The sequence below is a fragment of the Kogia breviceps genome, chromosome X, assembly GCF_026419965.1.
Source record: "Kogia breviceps isolate mKogBre1 chromosome X, mKogBre1 haplotype 1, whole genome shotgun sequence".
Taxonomy (NCBI): Eukaryota; Metazoa; Chordata; class Mammalia; order Artiodactyla; family Physeteridae; genus Kogia; species Kogia breviceps.
In genome coordinates, this window is record NC_081330.1 from 71,387,242 (window position 1) to 71,410,879 (window position 23,638).

The window sequence follows — 23,638 nt, forward strand, 5'->3', positions numbered from 1 at the left end:
GAGAATGGAAAAATGCCTACTTCCTATGAGGAGAAAAGAGAGTCAATGGATTTGAGTTGTGCTGGTTCGGGGACCAAGCCTTTGTCTCCATGGCCCCCACCTTAAGTGCTCAACTCAGGGAAGAGGCTCAGGATGCAGACGCCTTTTGCTACTCTCTGCTGCAAGATTCTCTCTTTGAGGCCCTGCAGCTCTTCAGGTTTTCTGCAACCCTACCAGGGACATGACCTGTGTGATGCACAAAGAAATTTGCGTTGGGAAGTCCAACATGGAATGCTCCCTTGGTTGCTGAGAATTCTTACCTGAGCCTCTGACGGCTCGGTTCCCTGCACCTTAGTCCCACTGTGGGGGGGATATCAGGTCCAGGGGGGCTAAGGGGAAGGAGAGGGAAGGTGGAGGTAGTGGCGGAGGAGGAAGGAGAAGTTCGGGGACATCGTTGGGGAATAAGAAGGATGCAGAATATTTGAATGGGTTTCATTTAAGTGATGAATTCAATGAGTGAAGGAAGTGAGACTAAAGAACAGTCAGGACTCTGCACATTTGAACAGAGATTTGAAGAATCATAGAAACTTGGGGTCAGGAGGGGCCTCGAGGGTTCTCTGGTCCAACATCCCATTCTGAGCTCCGGCTTCCTCAGCATCCCTTCCAGGTGTTTCTTCAGCCTCCACACACACCTGCCTGCAGAGGAGGGGCGAAGCCTTCCTCCCAAGGTGGCTCATTCCATCCAAGGACAGTTGGGGCTTTCAGGCATGTCAGGAAAGTTCTTCCTTATCTTGAGGTGAAATTGGCCTCCCCCTAGGTTTCCACCCACTTGTCCTCATTCTGCCCATGATGGCAACACAGAGCACACTGACTCTTTCTGCATAGCAACTCCTCTCTTATCTGAACACAAGGCTCATGGTGTCCCTTAGAATCTTGCTTCTCTAAGCTTGCCACTGCCCTGGCAGGGAGGTGGGCTCATGGCCGTTGTTCAGTTGGGCGGCCCCTCTGCAGTTTTCTATTCTCCGTAAAAGTTACCCTTTGTTGGTATGGATAAATGACAGCTAATAAGACCTCTTTTCACTTTTAATGTTCATTCAGCAAATGTCCTCTTGGGGATCCAGCCCTGTGCCAGGTGCTTCTGGAAACTGGAGAGTAGTAAGAGACGTGATCCTTTACATTCAGAAGCCCAGTCTGGTTAGGTGGACAAAATATATACCTGGGACTAGTAGATGAATGAGTAAATGAATGAACAAATGAAAGAAAAATCAGTTCGGAACTACACAATTCCTCTTGAGATGGATGGTACAAAGGGCCTCATATGAGTAGTGCTTAGGGAGGGAATGATGCAAAGTGCAGAACTAGTGTTAAAGGTCTTTTTGGATGCGGCAGGAATAGAACTTGGAAGAAAGTGTAAGGATTGGAGTGGGGAAGATGGAGTAAGGGCTTTTAGGTTTGGAAAAGAGGCCTGAATGGGACAGTGAGTGCCTGGAGGTTATAAGGAGCTTGTGACTAGCACTGGGCTTTTATTTGTACTATTTTCTCGAGATCTAACTTACCTACAGTAAAGTGGACAAATCTTAAGTGTGCAGCTCAGTGAATTCTGACATATGCATGCCCCTTGAACTGCCATCCAGATGTTTGTAGCACCCCAGTAGTCTCTCTCATAGCACTGAGTTTTAATCCTATTGCCAGTTACACTGGATAAATCCCTCTGGTCAATGTGTATGTTCTTCACATTGTAAGGTTCTATTGGGGACCACAATTGTTTCTTTCTTTTACATTAATTTTAATATTGTGTCTAGATCAGCCTATGTTCCAAAGGACACAGACCTGGAGTTGATGTTGCATCTTATCTGGGTCTCTCCAGCTGCAAGATACTCTTGCTAATAAGTTTATGGACACCCTATTTTCAATTTTCACAAAATCATGCCATGTGGGGAAGTAGAATCCCCATTTTATTTTATTTTTATTTATTTATTTATTTATTGTGGTATGCGGGCCTCTCACTGTTGTGGCCTCTCCCGTTGCACAGCACAGGCTCCGGATGCACAGGCTCAACGGCCATGGCTCACGGGCCCAGCCGCTCCGCGGCATGTGGGATCTTCACAGACTGGGGCACGAACCCGCGTCCCCTGAATCGGCAGGAGGACTCTCAACCACTGCACCACCAGGGAAGCCCTAGAATCCCCATTTTAAAGATGACTGACTAATCTGAAGCTCAGAGAGGTTGGGTAACCTGCATAATGTCACACAGCTAGTTAGGTGTGGGATTCAAATTAGATTCTTGCTCTGTCTGATTTCAGAGTCCTGGTTTTCTCATTCTGCCTGGTGCAGGCAATCTGACTGCTCAGGCATTATGGCTGGGCTGTTTCTCTGGGTTGTGTGGACCCAGCTTTGTGTACAAGGTGCTCATCAGTATACTTCAAAGACACGGGGTTGGGAATTGGGGATGAGGTGAGCTCTGAGTGCTGTGTATTGGGCTTACTTTGGTGAGGCAGGAGCGACCCAGGAGATATATGGACAAGGTTATTGCAAGAGCAGAGTGAGTGAAGCCCAGAGTGGGAGACCCTGCAGATGCCTCCTTTGTCTTTGGGCGCCGGGATTCCAAAGACTTGGGTGATGTGGCAAGAGAAGGCCTGAGGGTATGTGGGCCCACATTGCGGGAGTCTCTCATCAGCGCTCTTTGTAAATGACTTGACCCATGGCCCTGCCTCGGCCTCTGTCCCTTTTCCCCCAGAGACTACTGAACTGAAAAAAACAAGGGAGGGGGACCAGAGGGTGTAAACAGCCGTAGAATTAGGGCTTTTGGAGTCAGTAGTTTGGAAGGTGAAAGATGGAAAGTGTGTGTTTTGTTTCTCAATAGGTTTTCTACTATTCTCTCTCTTTCGCGAGTCCCTGTCCTCTTTCTTCGTCGCCTCCCTCCAGACGCTATGCATCTGGCCCGTGGGCTCCGGCCGCAGCCCCCCTCCCTCTCAGTACCTTGCAACAGGCTCTGGAGATTGAGCTGCGCCTCGCGAAGCAGCTCCTCTACACTCGGGGGCCTGCCCGAGGAGAGGAACACGTTCACTGGCTGTCGCCATGACGACCTCGAGTGGGCAGTCGCTGTCGCATTTTCCCGACCCGAGTTAGCTGCAGCTAGGGAAGGAGAGAGGCAGTGAGAGGCGCCGCCGGCGAGGTGGGGGGGAGGGGGCGGCGCGCGGCGGCCAGTGGGCGCCCGCGGTTCCCCAAGACCCGCCCCGGCCGGGGGTGGGGGGGCGGCGCGGGCCACGCTTAAAAGGCGGGGACGCGCCAGCCGCAAGATTTTTCCTCGACAGATCGTGCCGCAGTCCGTTCTCTCCCTCGCCAGCAGCCTCCGCCCGCCCGGTCTTCGCCTCGCTGCCTCGCCGCCCGCCTCCTCCGCCCGGCGCCTCCCGGCTCCCGCCGCTGCCCGCCCTTTGCGCTCCCTGGGACGAGGTAACGCGCCCTGGGCCGAGCCGCCGGGCCCTTGCCCCGGTGGGTGTGGCTCGGCCTCCCGCGCGCCCCGCCGCCGCCCCCGGCTCCTCTAGGGGCCCCCCGCTCCCCATCCTACCCCCGCCCGCAGCCTCAGTCTCCCAGGCTAGTCCTGATGTCCGAGGCGGCCGGGAATCTCAATAGCCTCCGCATGGCGAACGTGGCCTTGCGAGAAGAATTAAATGCCCTTCGCGGGGAGAATGCCAATCTGGGCCTTCAGCTTGGCAGAGCCCTGGCCGAGGTCAATTCCTTGCGGGGTAATGTGTCGAGCTACATGCGCTGGCCGGTGCCCGTCCTTTCCGAGGAGAACTTTGAGTTCCCGCTCAGTGAGATCGACTCCGTTCCTGAGGGAGAACTGCCCTTCCTGTGCTGGCCTCCCCCGCGCGCTGAGCCCGAGTACGCCCCAGACGAACTGTTGATTAGCGTGATCCAGGATTGCGGCACCTCCGGCGGGCCCGCCGACCCACCCCCGCTGCCCAGCCCGCCCCCGCCGGCGCTGCCCCCGCCCTCGGCCACGGAGCTGCCCCTGCAGCCTCCTCTGCCGCCTCTGGAGCGGCCCGAGATAGAACCCTTCTCGGGCGACCCAGTCTACCTGGCTGAATTCCTGATGCAGCTAGAGACTTTCATAGCCGACCATGAGGATCAGTTCCCCGGGGGCGCTGAGCGGGTGTCCTTTCTGATCTCCTTTTTCGCTGGTGAAGCCAAGGACTGGGCCGTCTCAGTCACCCAGGAAGGAAGCCCCCTGCATGCCAACTTCCCGCGCTTCCTGGATGAAATCCGTAAGGAATTCTGTGGCCCTATCCCCCCAAGCGTGGCAAAAAAAGCCATCCGCAAGCTCAAGCAGGGAGACTGTACCCTGGGCAGCTATGCAGATGCTTTTCAGTTCCTGGCTCAATTCTTGTCTTGGGATGACTGCCGCCTTCAAAACCAATTCCTCAAGGGCCTGTCAGAATTCTTCCGCAAGGAGCTCTTATGGTCAACTGAAATGGCCGACCTGGATGAGCTGATTCTCGAGTGCGTGGAGATAGAAAGAAAAGTGCGTGTCCCCAAGCCAATCCCACTCCCTGGGGTTCGCAATATCTTCTTCCCTTTTGCAGCAGACCGTAATCTTGAAGGTGAAGAGGGAGAAGAGTGCCACAGTGGGGATGAAGATGAAGAGGCATGCAGGCGTAGGCTCCAGGACAAGGACCAGGGGAGGCGCATGAGAGCTATTCAGCAAGAGACCAGGGGGGAGGAGGGGGAGAAGAGGGGGAAGAGGGAGGAAGAGATGAGGAAGAAGGAGCGGAAACAACAAGGGGAGGTGTACGAGGAGGAGGAAGAAGAAGAGGAGGAGGAAGCAGAGGAGGAGGAAGCAGAGGAGGAAGAGGAGGAGGGGATGAGGAAGAAGAGGAAGAAGGAGGAGGAAGATCAGAATAAGGATGAGAAAGACGATGAACATGAGGGTGGCTGCCAGGAACCAGGGCAGGAGCTCGAGCAGGAGCCAGAACAGGAGCAAGAGACAGAGGATGAGACCCAAGATGATGACCTGGATGAGCTGATGGAGATAGAGCCCACCTACGCCAATGCTTCATCCCAGACTTCTGGCTACTATCATGAAAATTTCCTAGATGTGTCACCTCCCATCATACAGCCCAGCAGACGGAGGAATCAGAATCGAGTCCCACTTCTGGAGGGCCTTCCAGGTACCAATTCCCCATTCTACAGTTCGCCGCCACTGATTCGCCGGGCAGGTCGCCTGGCGCAACGCCAAATACGACGCCGTCCCCCGGTGCTATTCCGCCTCACTCCGAGGCAGGGGGGCCACCGGGCTGCGCGGGGCCGCATTCGCGTGTGAGAGCTGGGGCGAGCTGCCCCTCCCGGAACACACCCTTCCACTGCGTCCCCTGCCCCTGCTTTCGCTGCCACACCTGCCCCATTGACTGACCAGTACTTAAGGGAGTTCCAAACCTGCAGAACCCGAAGAAGATCTGGAGAACTCCAGACCTTCCTGCGACCATGACCGGGGAGTGACACCCGGGAAAGGAGGGCTCAGCAATAGCTGCCCTCTTGGTGTGCACTCTGCTCAGTCCTGCTGCGAGCTAGAGAGCAGGTGTCTGGGCCCGTTTCTAAAATGAACTGGTCACCCTCTTGTATTTCCCCTCTAGTTGTTCCCAGCCCTCACCTCTCTTGCGTTTATTCACACTGTGTTCTATGGTTTAATCCTCTGACTAGCTACCCAGGACTTCACCCAATGCCTCACTGCTCTGCCCCAGTGAGTGAAAGGACAGACTCCACTGAACTCTTAAAGCCACTGAGGCCACTTACTAGGTATAATCAGTGGAGAGCAAATGCTATCAAGAAACGTTCCTGGAAGCCTACACTTGCTTCAGGTCACCCCTCCAGCAGGAGGGCCCCGAAGAACCCCCTCCATCTAGCCCAGTGAGAGTATGCAAAACCACGTGTCCAATGGACCAACCCAGCTGAGACCTGACCTTGAATGACTGAGCAAGCTGGTTCCACCTTCCCACAGACTACAGGCTCAGGGCCTCAGGGGTCTCCAGATCTGGGACCCTCTCCTCTTACTACATTACCCTCCTGGGCATCCCCAGTGGACAGAGCCCAATGTTCCATGCCCTACCCTTTTCCTTGATGTTGCCTAGAGGGTAGGCAGTTGGGTGGGGGAGCAGGAAGAGGAGAAAGCAGCAGCAACAACTCAGTTTGACCTTGTAAGGAGTGACTCTTTCCTTAGGGATGGTGGTCTCCTCCCCTGGCCAGGCCTTGGACTGCAGTCTCCAGCCAAAGGTCTTGGCAGAAGATTTGCCATCCTTGGGGTTCCAGAGGTGGCCTAATTGGTCTTTCCCTCCCAGATTGCCAGAGAGAGAGGCCCAAGGCCTGCTCTTCAACTCCATCTTAAAGGACTCCTTATTTCTGGGAGTAGAGAGGAAGGTCCTCTCTACAGAGACTTCACCCACTGAAGACTTGCAGTCGGGATGACCTTGTGTCTCTCACATTCGGGACAAGCCATGGCCTGGCGCTGGGCATTGAGTAGGTGGTGAGGCCTAAGCAGTTGACTGCCTCCTAGTAACTCCTGGGGCTTCTGGGTCCTAACCTAGGGGCCCTCATAGAGACCTGCTGCTTGCCTTGGGTCCAGAAAACACAGCTTCTGCAGTGAAAAATATACACTATGTCACTCTGGCCACAGAATGCCAGTCAGATCCACTGCTGGCCTGAACTGCCCTCCACACTGGGCTTCCTGCACAGGGACTGGCAGCCGGGCAAGTGTAGCCAAAGTGTCTGTGGCCAAAGGGAGGAAAACATAGTAAATTAAGCCTCTGTTCCTCACCGGAGTGTGGTAGATAACCTCAGCCCAGCCTTAGGATTTTGAGCCCAGAGGCAAGAGGAAGGAGCTGGAGGAAGAGGAGTCATGGAGAAACCCAGTCCTCCGGCTGGTTTCTGGTGAGGTCTCTGTTCATCAGTGGGAGGTAAGAAGCCCTTTTGTTGCTCACACATTTCTCAGCCTGGGGATCGGTGGAGCCAAGTTCCTATAACCTGTTGCTATCCTTTAAAAAGGCTACCCCCCTCCTCCAAAGAGAAAAGGAATATATAATCATTATAGAAAAATTGGCAAATAGAGAAAACGATAAGGACCCCAAAGCCCCAAACATTCAGAATCCCACCACACAGACGCAAGCACTGTTAACACTTTCTAGGGTGTTCTCACTGTGTCTTTTCAAAGCCAAGATCATCCTGCGAGCTCTCGATCAGCAGGATTTAAAATGGCTGCCACCTATGCAGTCACACAGACTGAATCATTTATTTAAGCATTCTCCTAATGTGTTGGACATGTCAATTGCCTGGTTTCCCCCATCCCCACTAGTGCAGGACTAAATAACCCTGTATAGAAAAGTTTGTCTGTTTTTCAGCTATTTCCTCAGGAGAGAGTTCCAGAAGGGGAACCGCTGTTCTTCAAGCCCGTGGACCCTGTTTGCTGATGGCCGACACGCTGGCCCTGCTGCCCACGTGCCTGCCGGAGAAGTGCAAAGGACAGGTGCCTTGCACGCCCATCTTCAGGGACCCCTCAGCACAGGCCCTGCCTGTTCCCATGGTGCTTTTCATCCTGAGCCCGTGTAGCCTCAGCTGGGGAAAGGGCAGATGAGCAGTGAGCTGGTTTCTGGCCCTCTGGTGGCAAAGGGGCTTGGGCTCCCTTTGACCCTCTTCCCCCCTTTCCCAGATCTTCAATATTGTGATGTAACAGCCACAAGGGCTGTAAGAGGAACTATGGGCTTTGGGCGCTTTCTTGGGTTGAAAGAGGGGTGGGTGGGGATGGGGAGATGCATGCAGGGGTATGAAGGCAGCCCATGGATTCCCAGAGACCCGGGAAGAAGTCGTTTGAAACCAATGTGTTATTGTATATTGTTGCATTACTGTGTTGTGAAGATGAGAAATCGTTCTGTATGCTAAAGCTTTCTCCTCAATAAAAAAGATATAGGGTGTGTAAAGACTGTCTCTCTGGGTTACTGAGCAAGCACAGAAGCTCACCTAGGAGGCATTAGGTACTTACCAGGCACTTTGCCTGGATCAACCCTAGCCTGAAGCCTTGAAGTCCTTCAATGAGGGAAACTAAGGGCCCTAGCCTACCGAGTTTGTGGATGGCAGAAGTTGTCAGGAGGGAAGTGGAGGGACTAGGTATCTTGAAAAACAGCATTAGTTCTCCACTAATATAAAGATATAAATGTATGAGTGGTCTAGCCCTACCCTACCATCCTATAACAGTGCTGCCCCCCCACACCCCCGCACCCCCCCACACAGGACTTTGGAGGGAGGGAGGGGTCCCACGTTGGGGAAGGGGGAGGGCCCTTCCACTTCTTGGCACTAGATGGTGCTATGGGACACCAGTGAGAAAGCTGGTGAAGATTTTTAAATACATCCCTAGAGCAGTCAATGCAGACACCCTCCAGCAAGATTTCACTGCTCCTCACAGATTGTGGGGGCAGAAGAAACTGAATCCCATTCTGGGATTTGCTCAAGTTTCCCAGCCATGAGTTGAAATTTCTTCCCCTGGGACAGTGGGTGAGAACGTTTATGGAGCCCCCTACCAGGTATAAGTGTCGTTCCAGGCACTACACATCCGTTATCTCATTTCATCTCACCCCCATCTTACAGATGAGGAAACTGAGGCTTAGAGAGGAGAAGTCACTGGCCCAAAGTTTACAGCTGCTAAGTGGCTCTATCACAGCTTCTCCCCTCTCTGCCTCCCATCCAGTGGCCCTCCTGTTTCCCGGGTCTGCCCTGTCCTGCCCACCTGTCCTCTTGCCCTGCCACCGTACAGGCGTGCGGTGAGAAACAAAGCCAGGCATCAGAGTTGCACTTGCTTTGCCTCTTTATGGGGGAGGAAGGAAGGGAGGGAGAGAGGGAGGAAACCAGCTTGTTTCTGACTGTGTGCCAGACCCTTTCACCACATTTCATTCCCACACTCAGTGAGGCAGGTAATGGTGTCTTCTTTTAGAGCTGAGGGACCTGACTTTCAGAGATATTAGGTTGCATGGGGGACTTGGGTCTTTGTGACTCCCAGACCCCTACTCTCTCAACTCTGATACCCCATGCCCTTTCCCAGGAAAGCCCCCTGACGAGCTCAAGCCTCAACCTGACTGGATTCTGGGTCTTTGCCAAAGCAACCAGGTATGCATCAGGTGCCCTCTCTCTGGAGGCTCCAGAACCAGTCAGTTCTGCCCTGCTGGGAAGAGCCTGCAGAGCAAGCCAGGCCAGTGGCAGGGCTGAGTTTACAGTGATGAGTATGCATGAGTGTGTGGCTGACTGCCCCTTCTGGGGAGGGACAGGGCTGTGGGGCCATGAGCAGCATCAGTGAGCACTAGCGTTCCCCTTTCTGCTTCAGCGGGTCAGATAAAGTCTCCAGCACACCCTGGAGTTTCTCACGCCATTGCAGGTAGGGAATAGGTGATCCCAGATTGCGTGTACGATGGCCCATCAGAGCAGGGGGTGGAAAGTAAGAGCAAGGTCAGCCTTGCCCACCCCTGCAGTGGGGAGCCCTATGAGTATAGGGAAAAAACCCCTGGATTCCAGTCCGGCCCCACCACTGACTGGATTTGGGACCCTATGTGAGTCCCATTCCTGCTCAGAACACGGTTTCCTCATCCACCTAGTCCCTGGGGCCCAGCATATGGCTGGATACACAGTAGGATCACAACCCCAGTTTGGTACATAAACTAAGAAGTGAGTGAAAAAATGGGCCGCTGGATGGAGACCTAGAGGTAGCTTGCCAAGGGCATCTGCAGATGGCATGAAGCTTGGAGGACTAGAGGATCCCCTCCAAAATGGAATCAGGAACACCCCCGCAATCTCTCTAACTTGGAAGAATGTGCTGAAATGACCTTTACTAGGTGCACTTGTGAGATCTTGTAGTTAAGTTCTGAAAACCATCTGCAGAAGCCCGAGTGGGGAAGATGTGGATGAGAAGAAACTTGTGAAAAAAAATCTGAAAACCTGAGTTGATGGGGGCTCAGGATGAATCAGCAGACTTCCGTGGCTGCCAGAAATGCTAATACCTTCTGGGGCTGCTGCAACAGAGTGAGTGCGAGACCCAGGAGATGGACAGGGCCCACCTGGGATCCTGGCTGCCCAGTGGAAGGTGACCAGGTTGCACCTCACAGAAGCCCTTTTGCAATAAGAAAATAAGAAAATAGAGCAAAAGCCAGGAAGAAGGAAGGAAGGAAAGAGTGGGGGCAGTAGAAGGGTGACAAGGATGGCAAGAGTCATAAAAACTCTGTTCCCAAGGTATGGAGGAAGGCAGAGAAAAGCTTGCTGCCTGTGAAGCAGGCTTCACGGTTCCTCTCATTCATTTTGTGAGGAAACTGGCAGCTCAAGGTCACTTGCTCCATTTGCAGAGTTTGACTGTGAACTCCAGCGGTTAGACCTCCATAACTCTTAACCTCCACCCTCCACTCACAACCCACGCTGGTAGAATCAGAATGTCCAGGAATCTCTATTTCTAAAAAGCTCCCTAGGCAATTCTAATGACCAGCTCAGCCCAGTGCAGAAAAGAGCACTGGGGACCAACTAGCCCGGGTGATATTTAGCAGCCAGTTTGGTCCTGAGACTTCCCATAGAGCTCCCTGGAGCAGGAACCAGCCTGGAGATCCTGCACTAGCACACAGTAAGTGATCAAGAAATATTTGTGCAATGATCCCCCAGCATGTACCATGGTCTGGTGTGAGCACGCCCCTCCAGGACACCTGCTCAGATTGCACCTCCTGAGAGAGGTGTGCCATAGGATAGGTGCAGAAATCTGACTTTGAGAAACCAGGTCCTAAGTCTTAACCCTTGACGGCCAGAACTGACTCCCCTGGGGCTATGGACCCTCCCGGGGGATGAGGACAGGCATTAACAAGACAAGAGATTACCCCCAAAGGGGGATGGGGGCTCTACCTCCGGCTAGCACTTCCTGCATCCTGCCCAGACTAGGGAAAGCTCGGCAGACCACTTCTCCCCAGGGACTCCACAGACACAGAAACACAAAGCCCAGGGCTCTCGGTTGCCCTGGTAACAGCGGGACCTACTTGGAAGAAAACAGTCTCTGAAAGGCTTAGGAGAGTGGATATTTCCTTTGACAGAGGGCAGGCTCTGACCTGTTCTTCACGGCCCCTGTGCCCTTCCTGCCTGCCACACAGAGGGGTACAGCTGGCGCTCCTCTCCTCAGCTACTCTCCCAGGAGGGCAGGGCCAGAAAGTAAGGCCCTGGCTTTTTATTATGCTCTTGCTGTGTACTGTTAATACGAGAAAGAGGCTAAAATGGAAGGTGTTAGCCTGTGAATTCATGGCGACAGTCCTCTGGCCCAAGGAAGCCTTTCCATTCACAACCAAACTTGAGGAGGGCAAGTGCCCCCAGCAATTGCCGGTTTGGTCCTACCCCCTCCTCACCACTTAGTGCAGACACGTGAGCCAGAGGGAGTGTCACAAGTTCCAGACTCCTCCCCACCCAGTTTAGGCCCCCCCTCATCTCTCCCCTGGACTGCTGAAGTAGCCTCCCTGCCGGTCTAACCAGCCTCCAGTCTCTACCCCTCCTAATCAATCCACCTTCCACACACCTGCTTGTAGTGTGGGTGGCCATGGTCCTTTGAACGCACAAATCTGCTCCTGTCGCTCCTATACAAAAACCCTTCAATGGCTCTCCTTCCTCTATTGGAAGACTTGTGGACTCGGTTCTGGCCTTCCTCACTAGCTGGTTATAAAATAAACTACCTATGCCATCTCATCTGCCCATGCCAACCTTCTTCCCTCTTTCCATTCAGTCCAAACCCCAGACATCCTGAATTACTTTCTTCTTTCCTTACATCCTGGGCCCTTTTATGCCTCTGGCCCTTTGTGCACTCTATTCCCCTCTGCCTTAAAAATTCATAAGCACTCCTGGCCCCACTCCAACTGGCGATCTCCTCCGCTCCAAGACCACTTCCTCCACGATGCTGCCTTCACTCCCCAGACAAGCTCCTGCCTTTCTGAATCCCCAGTCACTCCCCTGCCCCTGACCCCAATGCTCCATAAGGTTTGAGCAGAGGCTGGTTCATGACCCCAAATGAGCTTGGAATAAGTTGGGAAGGGAAAGCAGGAGGGTGCAGAGTTTGTTGTTCATTCCCAACTAAGCCCCCTGTTGATGGTCCCTGTCTCTTTGGGGGGCCATCACTCCCAATCTGTGATGTGGTGGAGAGCGAAATCTGCTAGGCTTGAGAATCCCACAGATCTGGCTTTGAACTCTGGCTCTGCCATTTCCTTGCGTGTACCCTTGGGTCAGTCATTTCACCTCTCTAAGCCCCAGTTTCCTTTTTCTAAAAATGGAGATAATAATAGTAGATATTAGTGAGATAATTGATATGAAATGACAACAACAATACAAATAGCTAATACTTACAAGCACTTACTATTGGTTGGGCACTAAGCGCTTTACACGGATTAACTGATTGAATCATCACTACAACCCTATAAAAGTAGGTAGTGTTGGGCTTCCCTGGTGGCGCAGTGGTTGAGAGTCCGCCTGCCGATGCGGGGGACGCGGGTTTGTGGCCCCGTCCGGGAAGATCCCGCGTGCCGCAGAGCGGCTGGGCCCGTGAGCCATGGCCGCTGAGCCTGCGCGCCCGCAGCCTGTGCTCCGCAACGGGAGAGGCCACAACAGTGAGAGGCCCGTGTACCGTAACAAAACAAAACCAAACAAACAATAAAAGTAGGTAGTGTTATTATTCCCCATTTTGCAGGTTAAGAAACAGCAGGGAAATTTCAACTTGCCCAATGTCACAGCACTAGCATGCTAGTGCTTTCGAGCCCTCCAGTAAAACAAGGAAAGTTCTGTGGAGCAGAATTGAGGCCAGTGGAGCAGGAGAGTGCCAAGATCCAGGGCTGGGGTCTCAATCCCTTTTAGATCATGGGTCCCTCTAACAGTTTGGTGAAACCTCTGGACTCCTTCTCAAAACAATATTTTCAGATGTATAAAACATAATGCATAGAATTAAAAAGGAAATGAATCATATTGAAATAGTTATAAAATACTTTTAAGAAATTATAATCTAGTTATGTTACTACTTTAATAATGCATTAAGTTACAAGACTGAGTGGCAAGTCTATAGATTAGAAGTTTTGAAGTGATGATGAACATAAGTAACTTTCTTGAGATACAATAACTGTAATCTGATATGAAAATATTTGTGATTTCTATTGGGGATAAAGTCACAGATACTGTTAATACTATTATGGCTGGCTGCCTACATTCCTAATTCGAGGAAATGATAAATTTCTGTTAGAGGTTAGTGGAAAAGGATCAAAATTTTCCCATCCAAGTTCACAGACCCCCTAAATTCTTTCCACCCCTTGGAGGTCCACAGAGCTCAAGTTGAGAAGCCCTGCCCTCAGGTGTCAGAGAAAAGACAATAGCTGAACTATAAGATCCCAGGAGAAGCTGGGGGCTGGCAGAAAGACAAGTGTGTGGTTTCTCTTTCAAGAACTGTTTACAGAAATCATGAAGTCTGGCAGTTCCCTCTTCCTCTTGGTCCTGAGTCAGCAGCCCAGGGTGGGGCTGAGGCTGTCACACTTGGTATGAGTTTCAAGCTCACCACACACTCCTCCCTAAGAGTTGATTTGTTGCCACTTCCTTACCAGTGAAATCTTGGTGGGTTTTGCTCCATTTTAAAATTTGGACTTGCTTGCACACACAGATTTCCCATTAGTCTGGAAATAATCTTTAAGCGAACGTTTTATTGGCTTGAAGACATTTTCTGAGCTAATGGATGCTTCTGCCCCAGCACCTCAGCCAGGCTTAAGTTTTGCAGAGAGAAGGGGAAAGATCACCAACTGTGCCATGCACCCCAGAACACCAGTCAGAATCGGCAATTTCCCAAAATACCAAATGCTTTTTCCTGACTTCCTGACTTTGCCACCTGTCAGCTGAATCCTGCCAAGCAGGGCAGCACAGTCTGGGTGCCATGGCCAAGGAGACAAATGGTCAGAACAGCAGTAGGCCTCTGCTCTTCTAACTTGCCTCTGCTCCCATTCAAGACTCAAAGAGCACTGTTCATCAAGACCAGGCCCCAGGCCTACTCACAATGCCTTGCTTGGGAGTCCCAGCTGGCCAGGGTCCACTGCTTTCTGCTCTTCCCCAGGCCCCCATATTTACTCAGAAATGAACAATACTTGGCTGATGGCTAATGTGCTAAAAGGGCTGCAGCTTAATTTTCAAAGTGAGAGGATGAGATTGTGATAGCTTTATGAGCTATAGCCAGGGGCTAATAAAGAGACTGGTTCACAATGAGTCTGCCTCAGTTAGTCGAGGGAACAGAATAGTATGCTTCAGGGGTTCAGGTTGAGAGCTCCACATGCTGGAGTGTGAATAAGACCTATTTTCTTGACTATAAAAGAAATATATTTATGTTCTTAGGTTGGCCAATGCTCCCAAACATAGGCAGAAGGAGACTGAGGACCAAATGAGAATTCAAAAGAACTTTGATTAGCTAGATTGACCAAGAATAAAAGAGAGAAGACCCCAATTACTTAAATCAGAAATTTAAAAGGGAACATTACAATTAATCTTACAGAAATAAAAAAGATTATAAAGGAATACTATGAACAATTGTATGACAGTAAGGTATACAACTTAGATAGAATGCATAAAGTCTTAGAAAGAAACAAACTATTGAAAAGACACAAAGAAGAAACAAAAACTCCAAATAAATCTAAGTAAAGAGATTGAATTAGTAATCAAAACTACCCATAAAGAAAAGCCCAGGGCTTCCCTGGTGGCGCAGTGGTTAAGAATCCGCCTGCCAATGCAGGGGACACGGGTTCGATCCCTGTCCTGGGAATATCCCACATGCTGCAGAGCAACTAAGCCCATGCGCCGCAACTACTGAGCCTGCACTCTAGAGCCCACGAGCCACAACTACTGAAGCCCGCGAGCCACAACTACTGAAGCCCGTGTGCCTAGAGCCCGTGCTCTGCAACAACAGAAGCCACCGCAATAAGAAGCCCACACACGGCAATGAAGAGTAGCCCTCCTTGCTTGCTGCAACTAGAGAAGTCCCGCGTGCAGCAATGAAGACCTAACACGGCCAAAAATAAATAAATTAAATAAATAATTTTTAAGAAAGATTGACTTTAAAAAAAAAAGAAAAGCCCAGACACAGATGGCTTCCTTGATGAATTCTATCAAATAATTAAAGAAGAATTAATGTCAATGCTTCACAAACTCTTTCAAAATATAGAAGAGGTAACACTTTTCAACTCATTCTATGAGGCCCGTATTACCCTGATACCAAAACTAGACAAAAAATATCACAAGAAAAGAAAACTACAGACCGATATCTCTAAGGATTATGGACAAAAAAATCCTCAACAAGATATGAGCAAACCAAATCCAGCAACATAAAAAGGATCATATACCATGGCCAAGTAGGATTTATCTCAGGAATGCACAGTTGTTTTAACATCTGAAAATCAATTTATGAAATAGAGTATATCAATAGAATGAAAAACAAAAACATAATTATCTCAATAGACACAGAAAAAGGATTTAACAAAATACAACACCCTTTCATGATTAAAAAAAAACACCTCTCAACAAACTAGAAATAGAAAGAAACTTCGTCAACCTAACAAAGGGCATCTGTGAAAAACCCACAAGAACATGACAACAGCGAAATGCTAGAAGCTTTCCCTCTAAGATCAGGAATGGACAAGGGTGTCCCCTCTCACCACTTCTATTCAACGTTGTACTGGAGGTTCTAGCCATTGGTAAGAAAAAGAAATAAAAGGCACTGGAAAGATTGGAAAGGAAGAAGTAAACTATATTTACAGATGACATGATCTTATATTATATATAGAAATCCTAAGGAATCTGCTAAAAAAACTATTTAAATTAATAGATGATTTCAACTAAGTTGTAGGATATGAAATCAATATAAAAATTGTATCATAATACACTTGTAAAGAACAATCTGAAATAAAATTAAGAAAATAATTCCATTTACAATATCATCAAAAGAATAAAACACGTAGAATAAATTAAACAAAAGTGGTGCCAGACTTGTACATTGAAAACGTATAAGACATGTTGAAAGAAATTAAAGAAGATTGAAACAAATGGAAAGACATCCTATGTTCATGGATCAAAATACTTAATATTGTTAAGATGGCAGTACTCTCCAAAATGATCTATAGATTCAAAGCAGTCCCGATAAGAAGCCCTGCTGGATTCTTTGTATTGATAGACATTGACAAGCTGATCCTAAAATTCATATGGAAATTCCAGGGACCCAGAATGGCCAAAGCAAACTTAAAAAAGTACGCAGTTGGAGGACTCACACTTCCCACCAATTTCAAAACTTTATACAAAGCTACAGTAATTAAAAGAATGTGCTGGGATTTCCCTGGTGGCGCAGTGGTTAAGAATCTGCTTGCCAATGCAGGGGACATGGGTTCAAGCCCTGGTCCGGGAAAATCCCACATGCCGCAGAGCAACTAAGCCCATGCACCACAACTACTGAAGCCCGTGTGCCTAGAGCCCGTGCTCTGCAACAAAAGAAGCCACTGCAATGAGAAGCCTGCACACTGCAACGAAGAGTAGCCCCCGCTCGCTGCAACTAGAGAAAGCCCACGTGCAGCAACCAAGACCCAACACAGCCAATAAATAAAAAATAAATTTATAAAAAAAAATAATGTGCTGATAGCATAAGGATAGACATATAGATCAACGGAACAGAACTGAGAATCCAGAAATAAACTCATACTCAAGGCCAGTTGATTTTTGACAAGAGTGCCAAATTCATTCAATGTGGAATTTCCATATGTAGAAGAACGAAGTTGGAATTCATTCTCACACTCATACAGAATTAAACTCAAATTGGATCAAAGACTTACACATAACAGTTAAAATTATAACGCTGAGAAGGAAACATAGGTGTAAATCTTTGAGACCTTGGATTATGCAATAGTTGCTTAGATGTGACACAAATTGCACAAACAACAAAAGAAAAAATAGATAAACTGGAATTCATCAAAATTAAAAAATTTGTGTTACAAATAACACCATCAAGAAAGTAAAAAGCCTACAGAATGCCAGAAAATATTTGCAAATCATATGTCTAATAAGAGACTTGTATTCATAATATATAAACATCTCTTACAAATCAATAATAAAAGACAAACCAATTCAAAAATGGGCAAAAGGTCTGAATAGACCTTTCTCCAAGGAAGATATACAAATGGCCAATGAGCACATAAAAAGATGCTCAACATCATTATTCATTAGGGGAATGCAGATAAAAAACACAATGAGATCCCACTCCACACCTACTAGGATGGCTAGAATCAAAAAGTCAGACAAATGTTGGTGAGGATGTGAAGAAAGTGGTACTCTCACACATTGCTGGTGGGAACGTAAGATGGTGCAGCTGCTTTGGAAAATGGTAAGTTCCTCAAAATGTTAAATATGGAGTTGTCATACAACCCAGCCCTTCCACTACTAGGCATACACCCAAGAGAAATGAAAATACATGTGCACACAAAAACTTGTACATGAATATTCATAGCCACATTATTTACAATAGTCAAAAGTGGAAGCAACCCGTGTGCATCAACTGGTGAATGGATAAATAAATAAACAAAACGTGGTATAGCCATGCAATGGAATGTTATTCAGCCATAAAAAGGAATGAATTAATGAGACATATTACAACATCAACGAACCTTGAAAACATTATGCCACGTGAAAGAAGCCAGACACAATAGGCCACATAGTATAGTGAATGATTCCATTTATATGACATGTCCAGAATAGGCAAATCCATAGAGACAGAAAGTAGATTAGTGTTTGCCTAGGGCTGGGGAGGGGGTTCAGGGTTTCTTTCAGGGGTGTTGAAAATGTTCTAAGATTGTGGTGATGGCTGCACAACTCTTTAAATATACTAAAACCCATGGAATTGTACATTTTAAAATGGGTGAACTATACGGTATATGCATGCATTATGTCTCAATAAAGCTGTTGTATACATGAAAAAGAACCTTGGTAAGTCAGAAATGTACCAAAATATCATACTCAAGTATTAAAGCAAAGGCCACAAGATGAGATCAGGGTAGTTTATGTGATAAACTGCAGAAAGTCTAGTACGTCTTAGTAGATTCCATAGTCACCATGTATCAACAGATATGCTACTATTTAAAAGTAAACAGGTTACCGAGGTACAAAGAAATACTCTGTAGAAACAAGCACTATACTCAGATCTTAGTAAACTCTAACTGGAGTGTCCTTGTTCTAGGTACCGAAGTTTAAAAGAGGAATGTGGAGCTGAGAGTAGCGTACATGTTTGAAGTTTCAAGCTTACTACACACCTATCCCAATAATTTGACCTAGATCTTAATCTTGAAGTCAGCTATCCTGGCCCTATGCCAGGATTTTACAGCCCAATCAGGAGTCCCCTGGTACCTAGATATATGTAGGTGACAAGATGGAGATATAGACCCGCCGCTAGCTGGACTTATTCCTTTAGAGATGGAGATTTAATTGAAGCTCTCACCAAATATTCAGACTTTTACACAGCAATCATCAAGGTCTTAGAGCTCCCAAGGCCATGCTGAGTCTCAGCTGGAATCTTTCTCCTTTCCTGAGGATGAATTCATTGCCCAGCCCTCATGCCCACCTCCCAGCCATCCTTCATGCTATTATTGAGGTTCCTTAGTTGGACCAGACTCTGGCTCACATCTCTTCCCTTTTAACCTTGAGGGACCCTGTGTTTTGCTCTGATGTGACCTGATGAGCCCAGAACTGCTGTCCTGTCCCTGAGTGGAGACAGGGACCCACATGTGGCAGCCCTATATCTTGAGTGGTCTGGAGTAGTCTTCAACTCTGCCCTTTGGTTATCTATGATCCAGTACATTTTTCTCACCTAGTCGAATGTAGTGAATATTTTGATTCCGAAGGTATATTACATTTAACCACATGCAAACATTTGTGATTAGAGAAAGAAATCACCCATAATTTTACCTTCTTCATGTGCATACACATTTTTACATAAGTACAATCACAGTAGAGATAATTTTGTACCATATGGTTTTACTTATCAAATCATAGGAGTTTTACGATCCAATCCGGTTTTTTACTTAGAGGCACTGTCATGCTGAAGGAGCAGACAGAAGCCTTAGGCTCCATTATTTCCAACAATAACAGCAGTTGTTAACATTTATAAATACAGCCCCTTACCACGTCCCAGACATTGCTCTAGGCACTTTGCAAACTTAATCTTCACAATAACTCTATAAGGCAGGTACTATTATAGCCCCCATTTTACATATGAAGAAACTGAGACACTGAGAGGTTAGATGCTTTGTCCAAAGTCATATACTAGTAACCCAGGCTGCCTGGTGCCAGAGTTTGTGCTCATAACTCATCCAGAGAGTCTCAAACTTTAGTGAGAATCAGAATGCCACGGAGGGCCTGTTAAAACACAGACTGCTGGGCCCCGCTCCCAGACTTTCTAATCGAGTAGGTCTGGGGTAGAGTCCAAGATTATGCATTTCTCACAAGTTCCCAAGGGATGCTGATCCTGCTGGTGCGAGGATCACATTTGAGAACAACTGCCTCCCGACAGCAGCACGCAGCTTAGAGATACCTGAATCCCCAAACCAGTTCTTACAGTGGTCAGGGAGGGGGCATCACTTGTCATCTGCCTCCTCTTCTCCTTCCCTCATCCTCCCCTCTGCAGGACACCCACCGAGGAGCACCACATCACAAGGGGGGTTGCCTGAAGAGAGGGCTTATTCATGCCAGTCTCAGACTCAATTAGCTAAATGCAATCCCATCCATTAAAAAGACTGATAAATCACCCCCTGGTTGTCAGGCTGCCCCGGCCACTGCTGAATTAATGCCCGTGCTGTCACTTGTCTGGTGCCTGCAGCCAATTGATCCCACAGGTTAATAAGATTAACTCAAGATTAACTCAGCCAGACTGCCTGAAGCCTCTCATGTGTCCCCCCGCCAAACTGGGGAGGCTCAGGCTTGTCCATGGTGCAAGAAAGCTCTGCTCCCCTCCAAAGAGAGCAGCTTTCCAGAAGAGGAAGGGCCATTTTGTGTTGCACCCACTAAGTCAAATTTCACTTTGTGATTTGCAGGATTGAGATGGGCTCATCTGGAAATTGATTGGTAGGTGTGGGGAACAAACTGGCTTAGCATTAATGAAGAGGAAGAGATTTGTCCATTTGATCACTTGAAATTTTGGGCAGCTGTGTCACCAGGGAAAGAGGGTGGGACCTGGGGCTGGACAGAGCTGGCTCTGAGCCTATCTCATCACCACCTAGCTGTGTCTCCTCTCTGAACCCGGGATTCCTCACTAATAAAATGCACCCATAATATTTCCACCTTGTCTGTATTCCAAAGCCATGAAAGGGTCCTAGGAGACAAAGTCTGGAGCAATGTTTTGGATCCTGGGAAGTACCTAAACTAAAGTCTGGCCCATCGGTGGCCCTCAAAGGTCACTGCCTGAGGAGACAAATCAGGAATAGAGATCAGAGCTCAGAATGATAGAGCAGTCAGGCATCTGAGTTCAAAAATGAGGTTTTCCTCTTTGAAACCGACCCCTAATATCTGCCTATGGCCTTGCCCTTCATGAAGGTCACCTGCAAGGCAGTTCTCTTATAGCAGACACTGTGATGTGCTGCCCAGATCTCACCTCAGGGACAAACAACTTAGTCTCCTAAGTGTCAGCAGAGCTGCCATAGGTAGCATTGCACCGCCAGCCCTCTTTGGGGATCGCTTGTCAAATGTCACACCTCCTTCCTGGGGTGGCCCCTTCATCCCAAGTCAGGCCAACTCTGAGGGGCCGGCTCAGAGACAGAGCCTCCTGCTTAGATTGACCGAGTGAGGCTCTTGTCAGGACTGCGGTGCAGTTTACTTTATCCCCTCTGCACGATCCTGCTTCCTTACCCACTTTCCACAGCTGTCGATCACAAGATCCTCCCTACTAAACTTCCCGCCTGCTCATCTCCCTCTCAGAGTCCACTTTCTGGGACACCCAACCTCACTTGGCAGAGAAAGCACCTTGCATTTTGAAAGGTGCATAGAGGCGTGCTGCTACCGGTCCTGACGGAGACTAGCTTTCCCTCTCCCTTTTCCTGTTAATGACCTCTAGGCAATCTCTCTCTTCAAAAAAAATTGTCAAATTTAGTTTCTTTCTCTTATGCCTTTCTTTTCCCCCCCTTTTACAAAAGCAAAACGTATTTGTCACAGTGAATAATCAGAACACACAAACAAACTGAAAGAGGAAAAGAATACACATCATCCTACACACTGTTGATACCTTGGGTGTATCTTTCCTGAAATTTTCCTATGCAAACAAATTAAGGGATCATACTGTAAATATTGCTTTGTGGTTTGTTTGCTTAAACTCTCTCTCTCACCCCCACAATAAATCTTTTCTGCCAGGCTCATTCAGCTACCCTGTGAGACTGGGGAGGTGAAGACCCAGAAGCCTGTGGGCAGCCAGAGACCCAAGTCCAGCCCCTCACATAATAGAGATGTGGAAACTGGGGCCCAGAAAGAGGAAAGGTGTCTTCTCAGGACTTACATTGCATTAGTGTGACAGGGGCTCCTCCCCACCACCCAAGGCCATCCATATCACTTCCTGAGCCTGTTTTCCAGATGTCTCTGAGTTGCTCAACCAGGTTCAAACCAGGAAACAGGATTTGCATAAAAGAAAGGCAAGAAAACAAGGACAGCATATCAGTGTTTGTGCCCAGGTCTGGGCCACTTTGCAGGCTTCGGAGCCCAGCCCTCAATCAGGAGGCCAAGGTTCTGCTTAGTACTCTGAGCAGAGTACTCAGAGCACCCCTCACGGCCACTGTCATCCTGCTTCTGCTCAGTACTCTGCAGCCCTGCCTCCCATCTGTTCCCAGCATGGTGGCCAGAAGAGTCATTCTCAAAGTCAAGGGATAAGGAGATGGATTCTTAGATATGGCACCAAAAGCACAAGCAACAGAAGAAAAAAATAAGATAAATTGGGTTTCATTAAAATTAAAAGTTTTTGTGCTTCAAAGGACACCATCAAGAAAGTGAAAAGACAACACACAAAACTTGAGAAAATATTTGCCAATCATCTACCTAAGGAACTTGTATCTAGAATATATAAAGAACTTTTACAACTCAATAATAAAATGACAAATAGTAACGTAATGCAAAAAGGGGTAGACATTTCTCCAAAGAACATATACAAATGGCCAGTAAGTACATGAAGAGATGCTTGACATCTTTAGTCATCAGAGAAATGCAAACCAAAACCACAATGAGATCCCACTTCACACTCACTAAGATGGCTAGAATCAGATAATCACAAGTGTTGGCAAGGATGTGGAGGAGTTGGCCCCAAATATACTGCTGGCAGGAATGTAAAATTGTGTAGCCACTATGGAAAACAGGCTGCAGTTTCTCAAATGATTAAACATAGAGTTACTACATGACCCAGTTATTCCATTTGTAGTTATCACCCGAGAAAATTGAAAACATATGTTCACACAAAATCTTGTACACGAATGCTTGTAGCAATACTATGCATAATAGCCAAAAGGTGGAAACAAACCAAATGTCCATCAACGGATGAATGGATAAACAAAATGTGGTATATCCACACAATGGAACATTATTTGGCAATAAAAAGGTATGAAGCTCTGGTACATGCTATAACATGGATGAACCTTGTCAACATGATGCTAAGTGAAATAAGCTAGTCACAAAAGGTCACACATTGTATGATTCCATTCATATGACATGTCCAGACTAGGCAAATCCAAGAGACAGAAAGTAGATTAGTGATTACCAGTGGTTGGGGGTGGGTGTTGGTGGAAGTGGGAAGTGACTGCTAGTGGGTAAAGGGTTGCAAAGGTTCTGGAATTAGACAGTGGTAATGGTTGCACATATATGGGAATATACTAAGAACCATTGAATTGTATGCTTTAAATAGGTGAACTGTGAAAAGATACATGTACCCCAGTGTTCACAGTAGCCAAGACGTGGAAGTAAATTAAATGTCCATTGACAGATGAATGGATAAAGGAGATGTAGTATACACACACACACACACACACACACACACACACACACACACACACACAATGGAATATTACTCAGCCATAAAAAAGAATGAAGTAATACCATTTGCAGCAACATGGATGAATGTAGATAGAGATTATCATACTAAGTGAAGTAAGTCAGAGAAAGACAAATATCATATAATATCACTTATATGGGCAATCTAAAAAATGATACAAATGAACTTATTTATAAAACAGAAATAGACTCACAGACATAGGAAACAGACTTATGGTTACCAAAGGGGAAAGGGTGGGGGAGGGATGAATTAGGAGTTTGGAATTAACAGATACAAACCACTATGTGTAAAATAGATAAACAACAAGAACCTACTGTATAGCACAGGGAACTATATTCAATGTCTTGTAATAAACTATAATGGAAAAGAATCTAGAAAAGAATATATATATATATATACATATATGTATATATATGTATATATATATATAAAACTGAATCACTTTGCTGTATACCTGAAACTAACACAACCCTGTAAATCAACTATACTTGAATTTAAATAAATAAACAAGTAAATAAATAAATAAATGGGTGAATTATATGGCATGTG

The 23,638-nt window shown here is 47.6% G+C and overlaps 2 protein-coding genes across 13 annotated transcripts in view; one reads left to right on the forward strand and one right to left on the reverse strand.

Annotated features, from left to right (window-relative positions):
• NHSL2 (NHS like 2) overlaps positions 1 to 23,638 on the reverse strand; it is a 92,270-nt gene that overhangs the window by 18,649 nt on the left and 49,983 nt on the right. For 9 of the 12 annotated variants that reach the window (XR_010838689.1, XR_010838688.1, XR_010838687.1 and 6 more), the window contains exon 2: positions 2,959 to 3,114. The exons of 1 other annotated variant lie outside the window; for it this stretch is intronic. Coding sequence is in view for 5 of the 11 variants with exons in the window: in XM_067023616.1 (XP_066879717.1) it covers positions 2,959 to 3,114 (156 nt within the window). In the remaining 6 variants the exon portion in view is untranslated. Of the gene's footprint in view, positions 1 to 2,958; positions 3,115 to 4,060; positions 4,662 to 23,638 lie in introns of those variants that run through there. 2 more of the 12 variants (XM_067023618.1, XM_067023620.1) reach the window with 2 other exon arrangements.
• On the forward strand, positions 3,204 to 7,946 carry RTL5 (retrotransposon Gag like 5). Its single transcript, XM_059050410.2, has 2 exons — positions 3,204 to 6,929; positions 7,371 to 7,946. The coding sequence occupies exon 1, from the start codon at positions 3,584 to 3,586 to the stop codon at positions 5,300 to 5,302; it is 1,719 nt and encodes a 572-aa protein (XP_058906393.1). The 5' UTR covers positions 3,204 to 3,583; the 3' UTR covers positions 5,303 to 6,929; positions 7,371 to 7,946.

Coding starts and splice junctions, on each gene's coding strand:
- RTL5 (XM_059050410.2), top strand. CDS start 3,584: ATGTCCGAGGCGGCCGGGAATCTCAATAGCCTCCGCATGGCGAACGTG.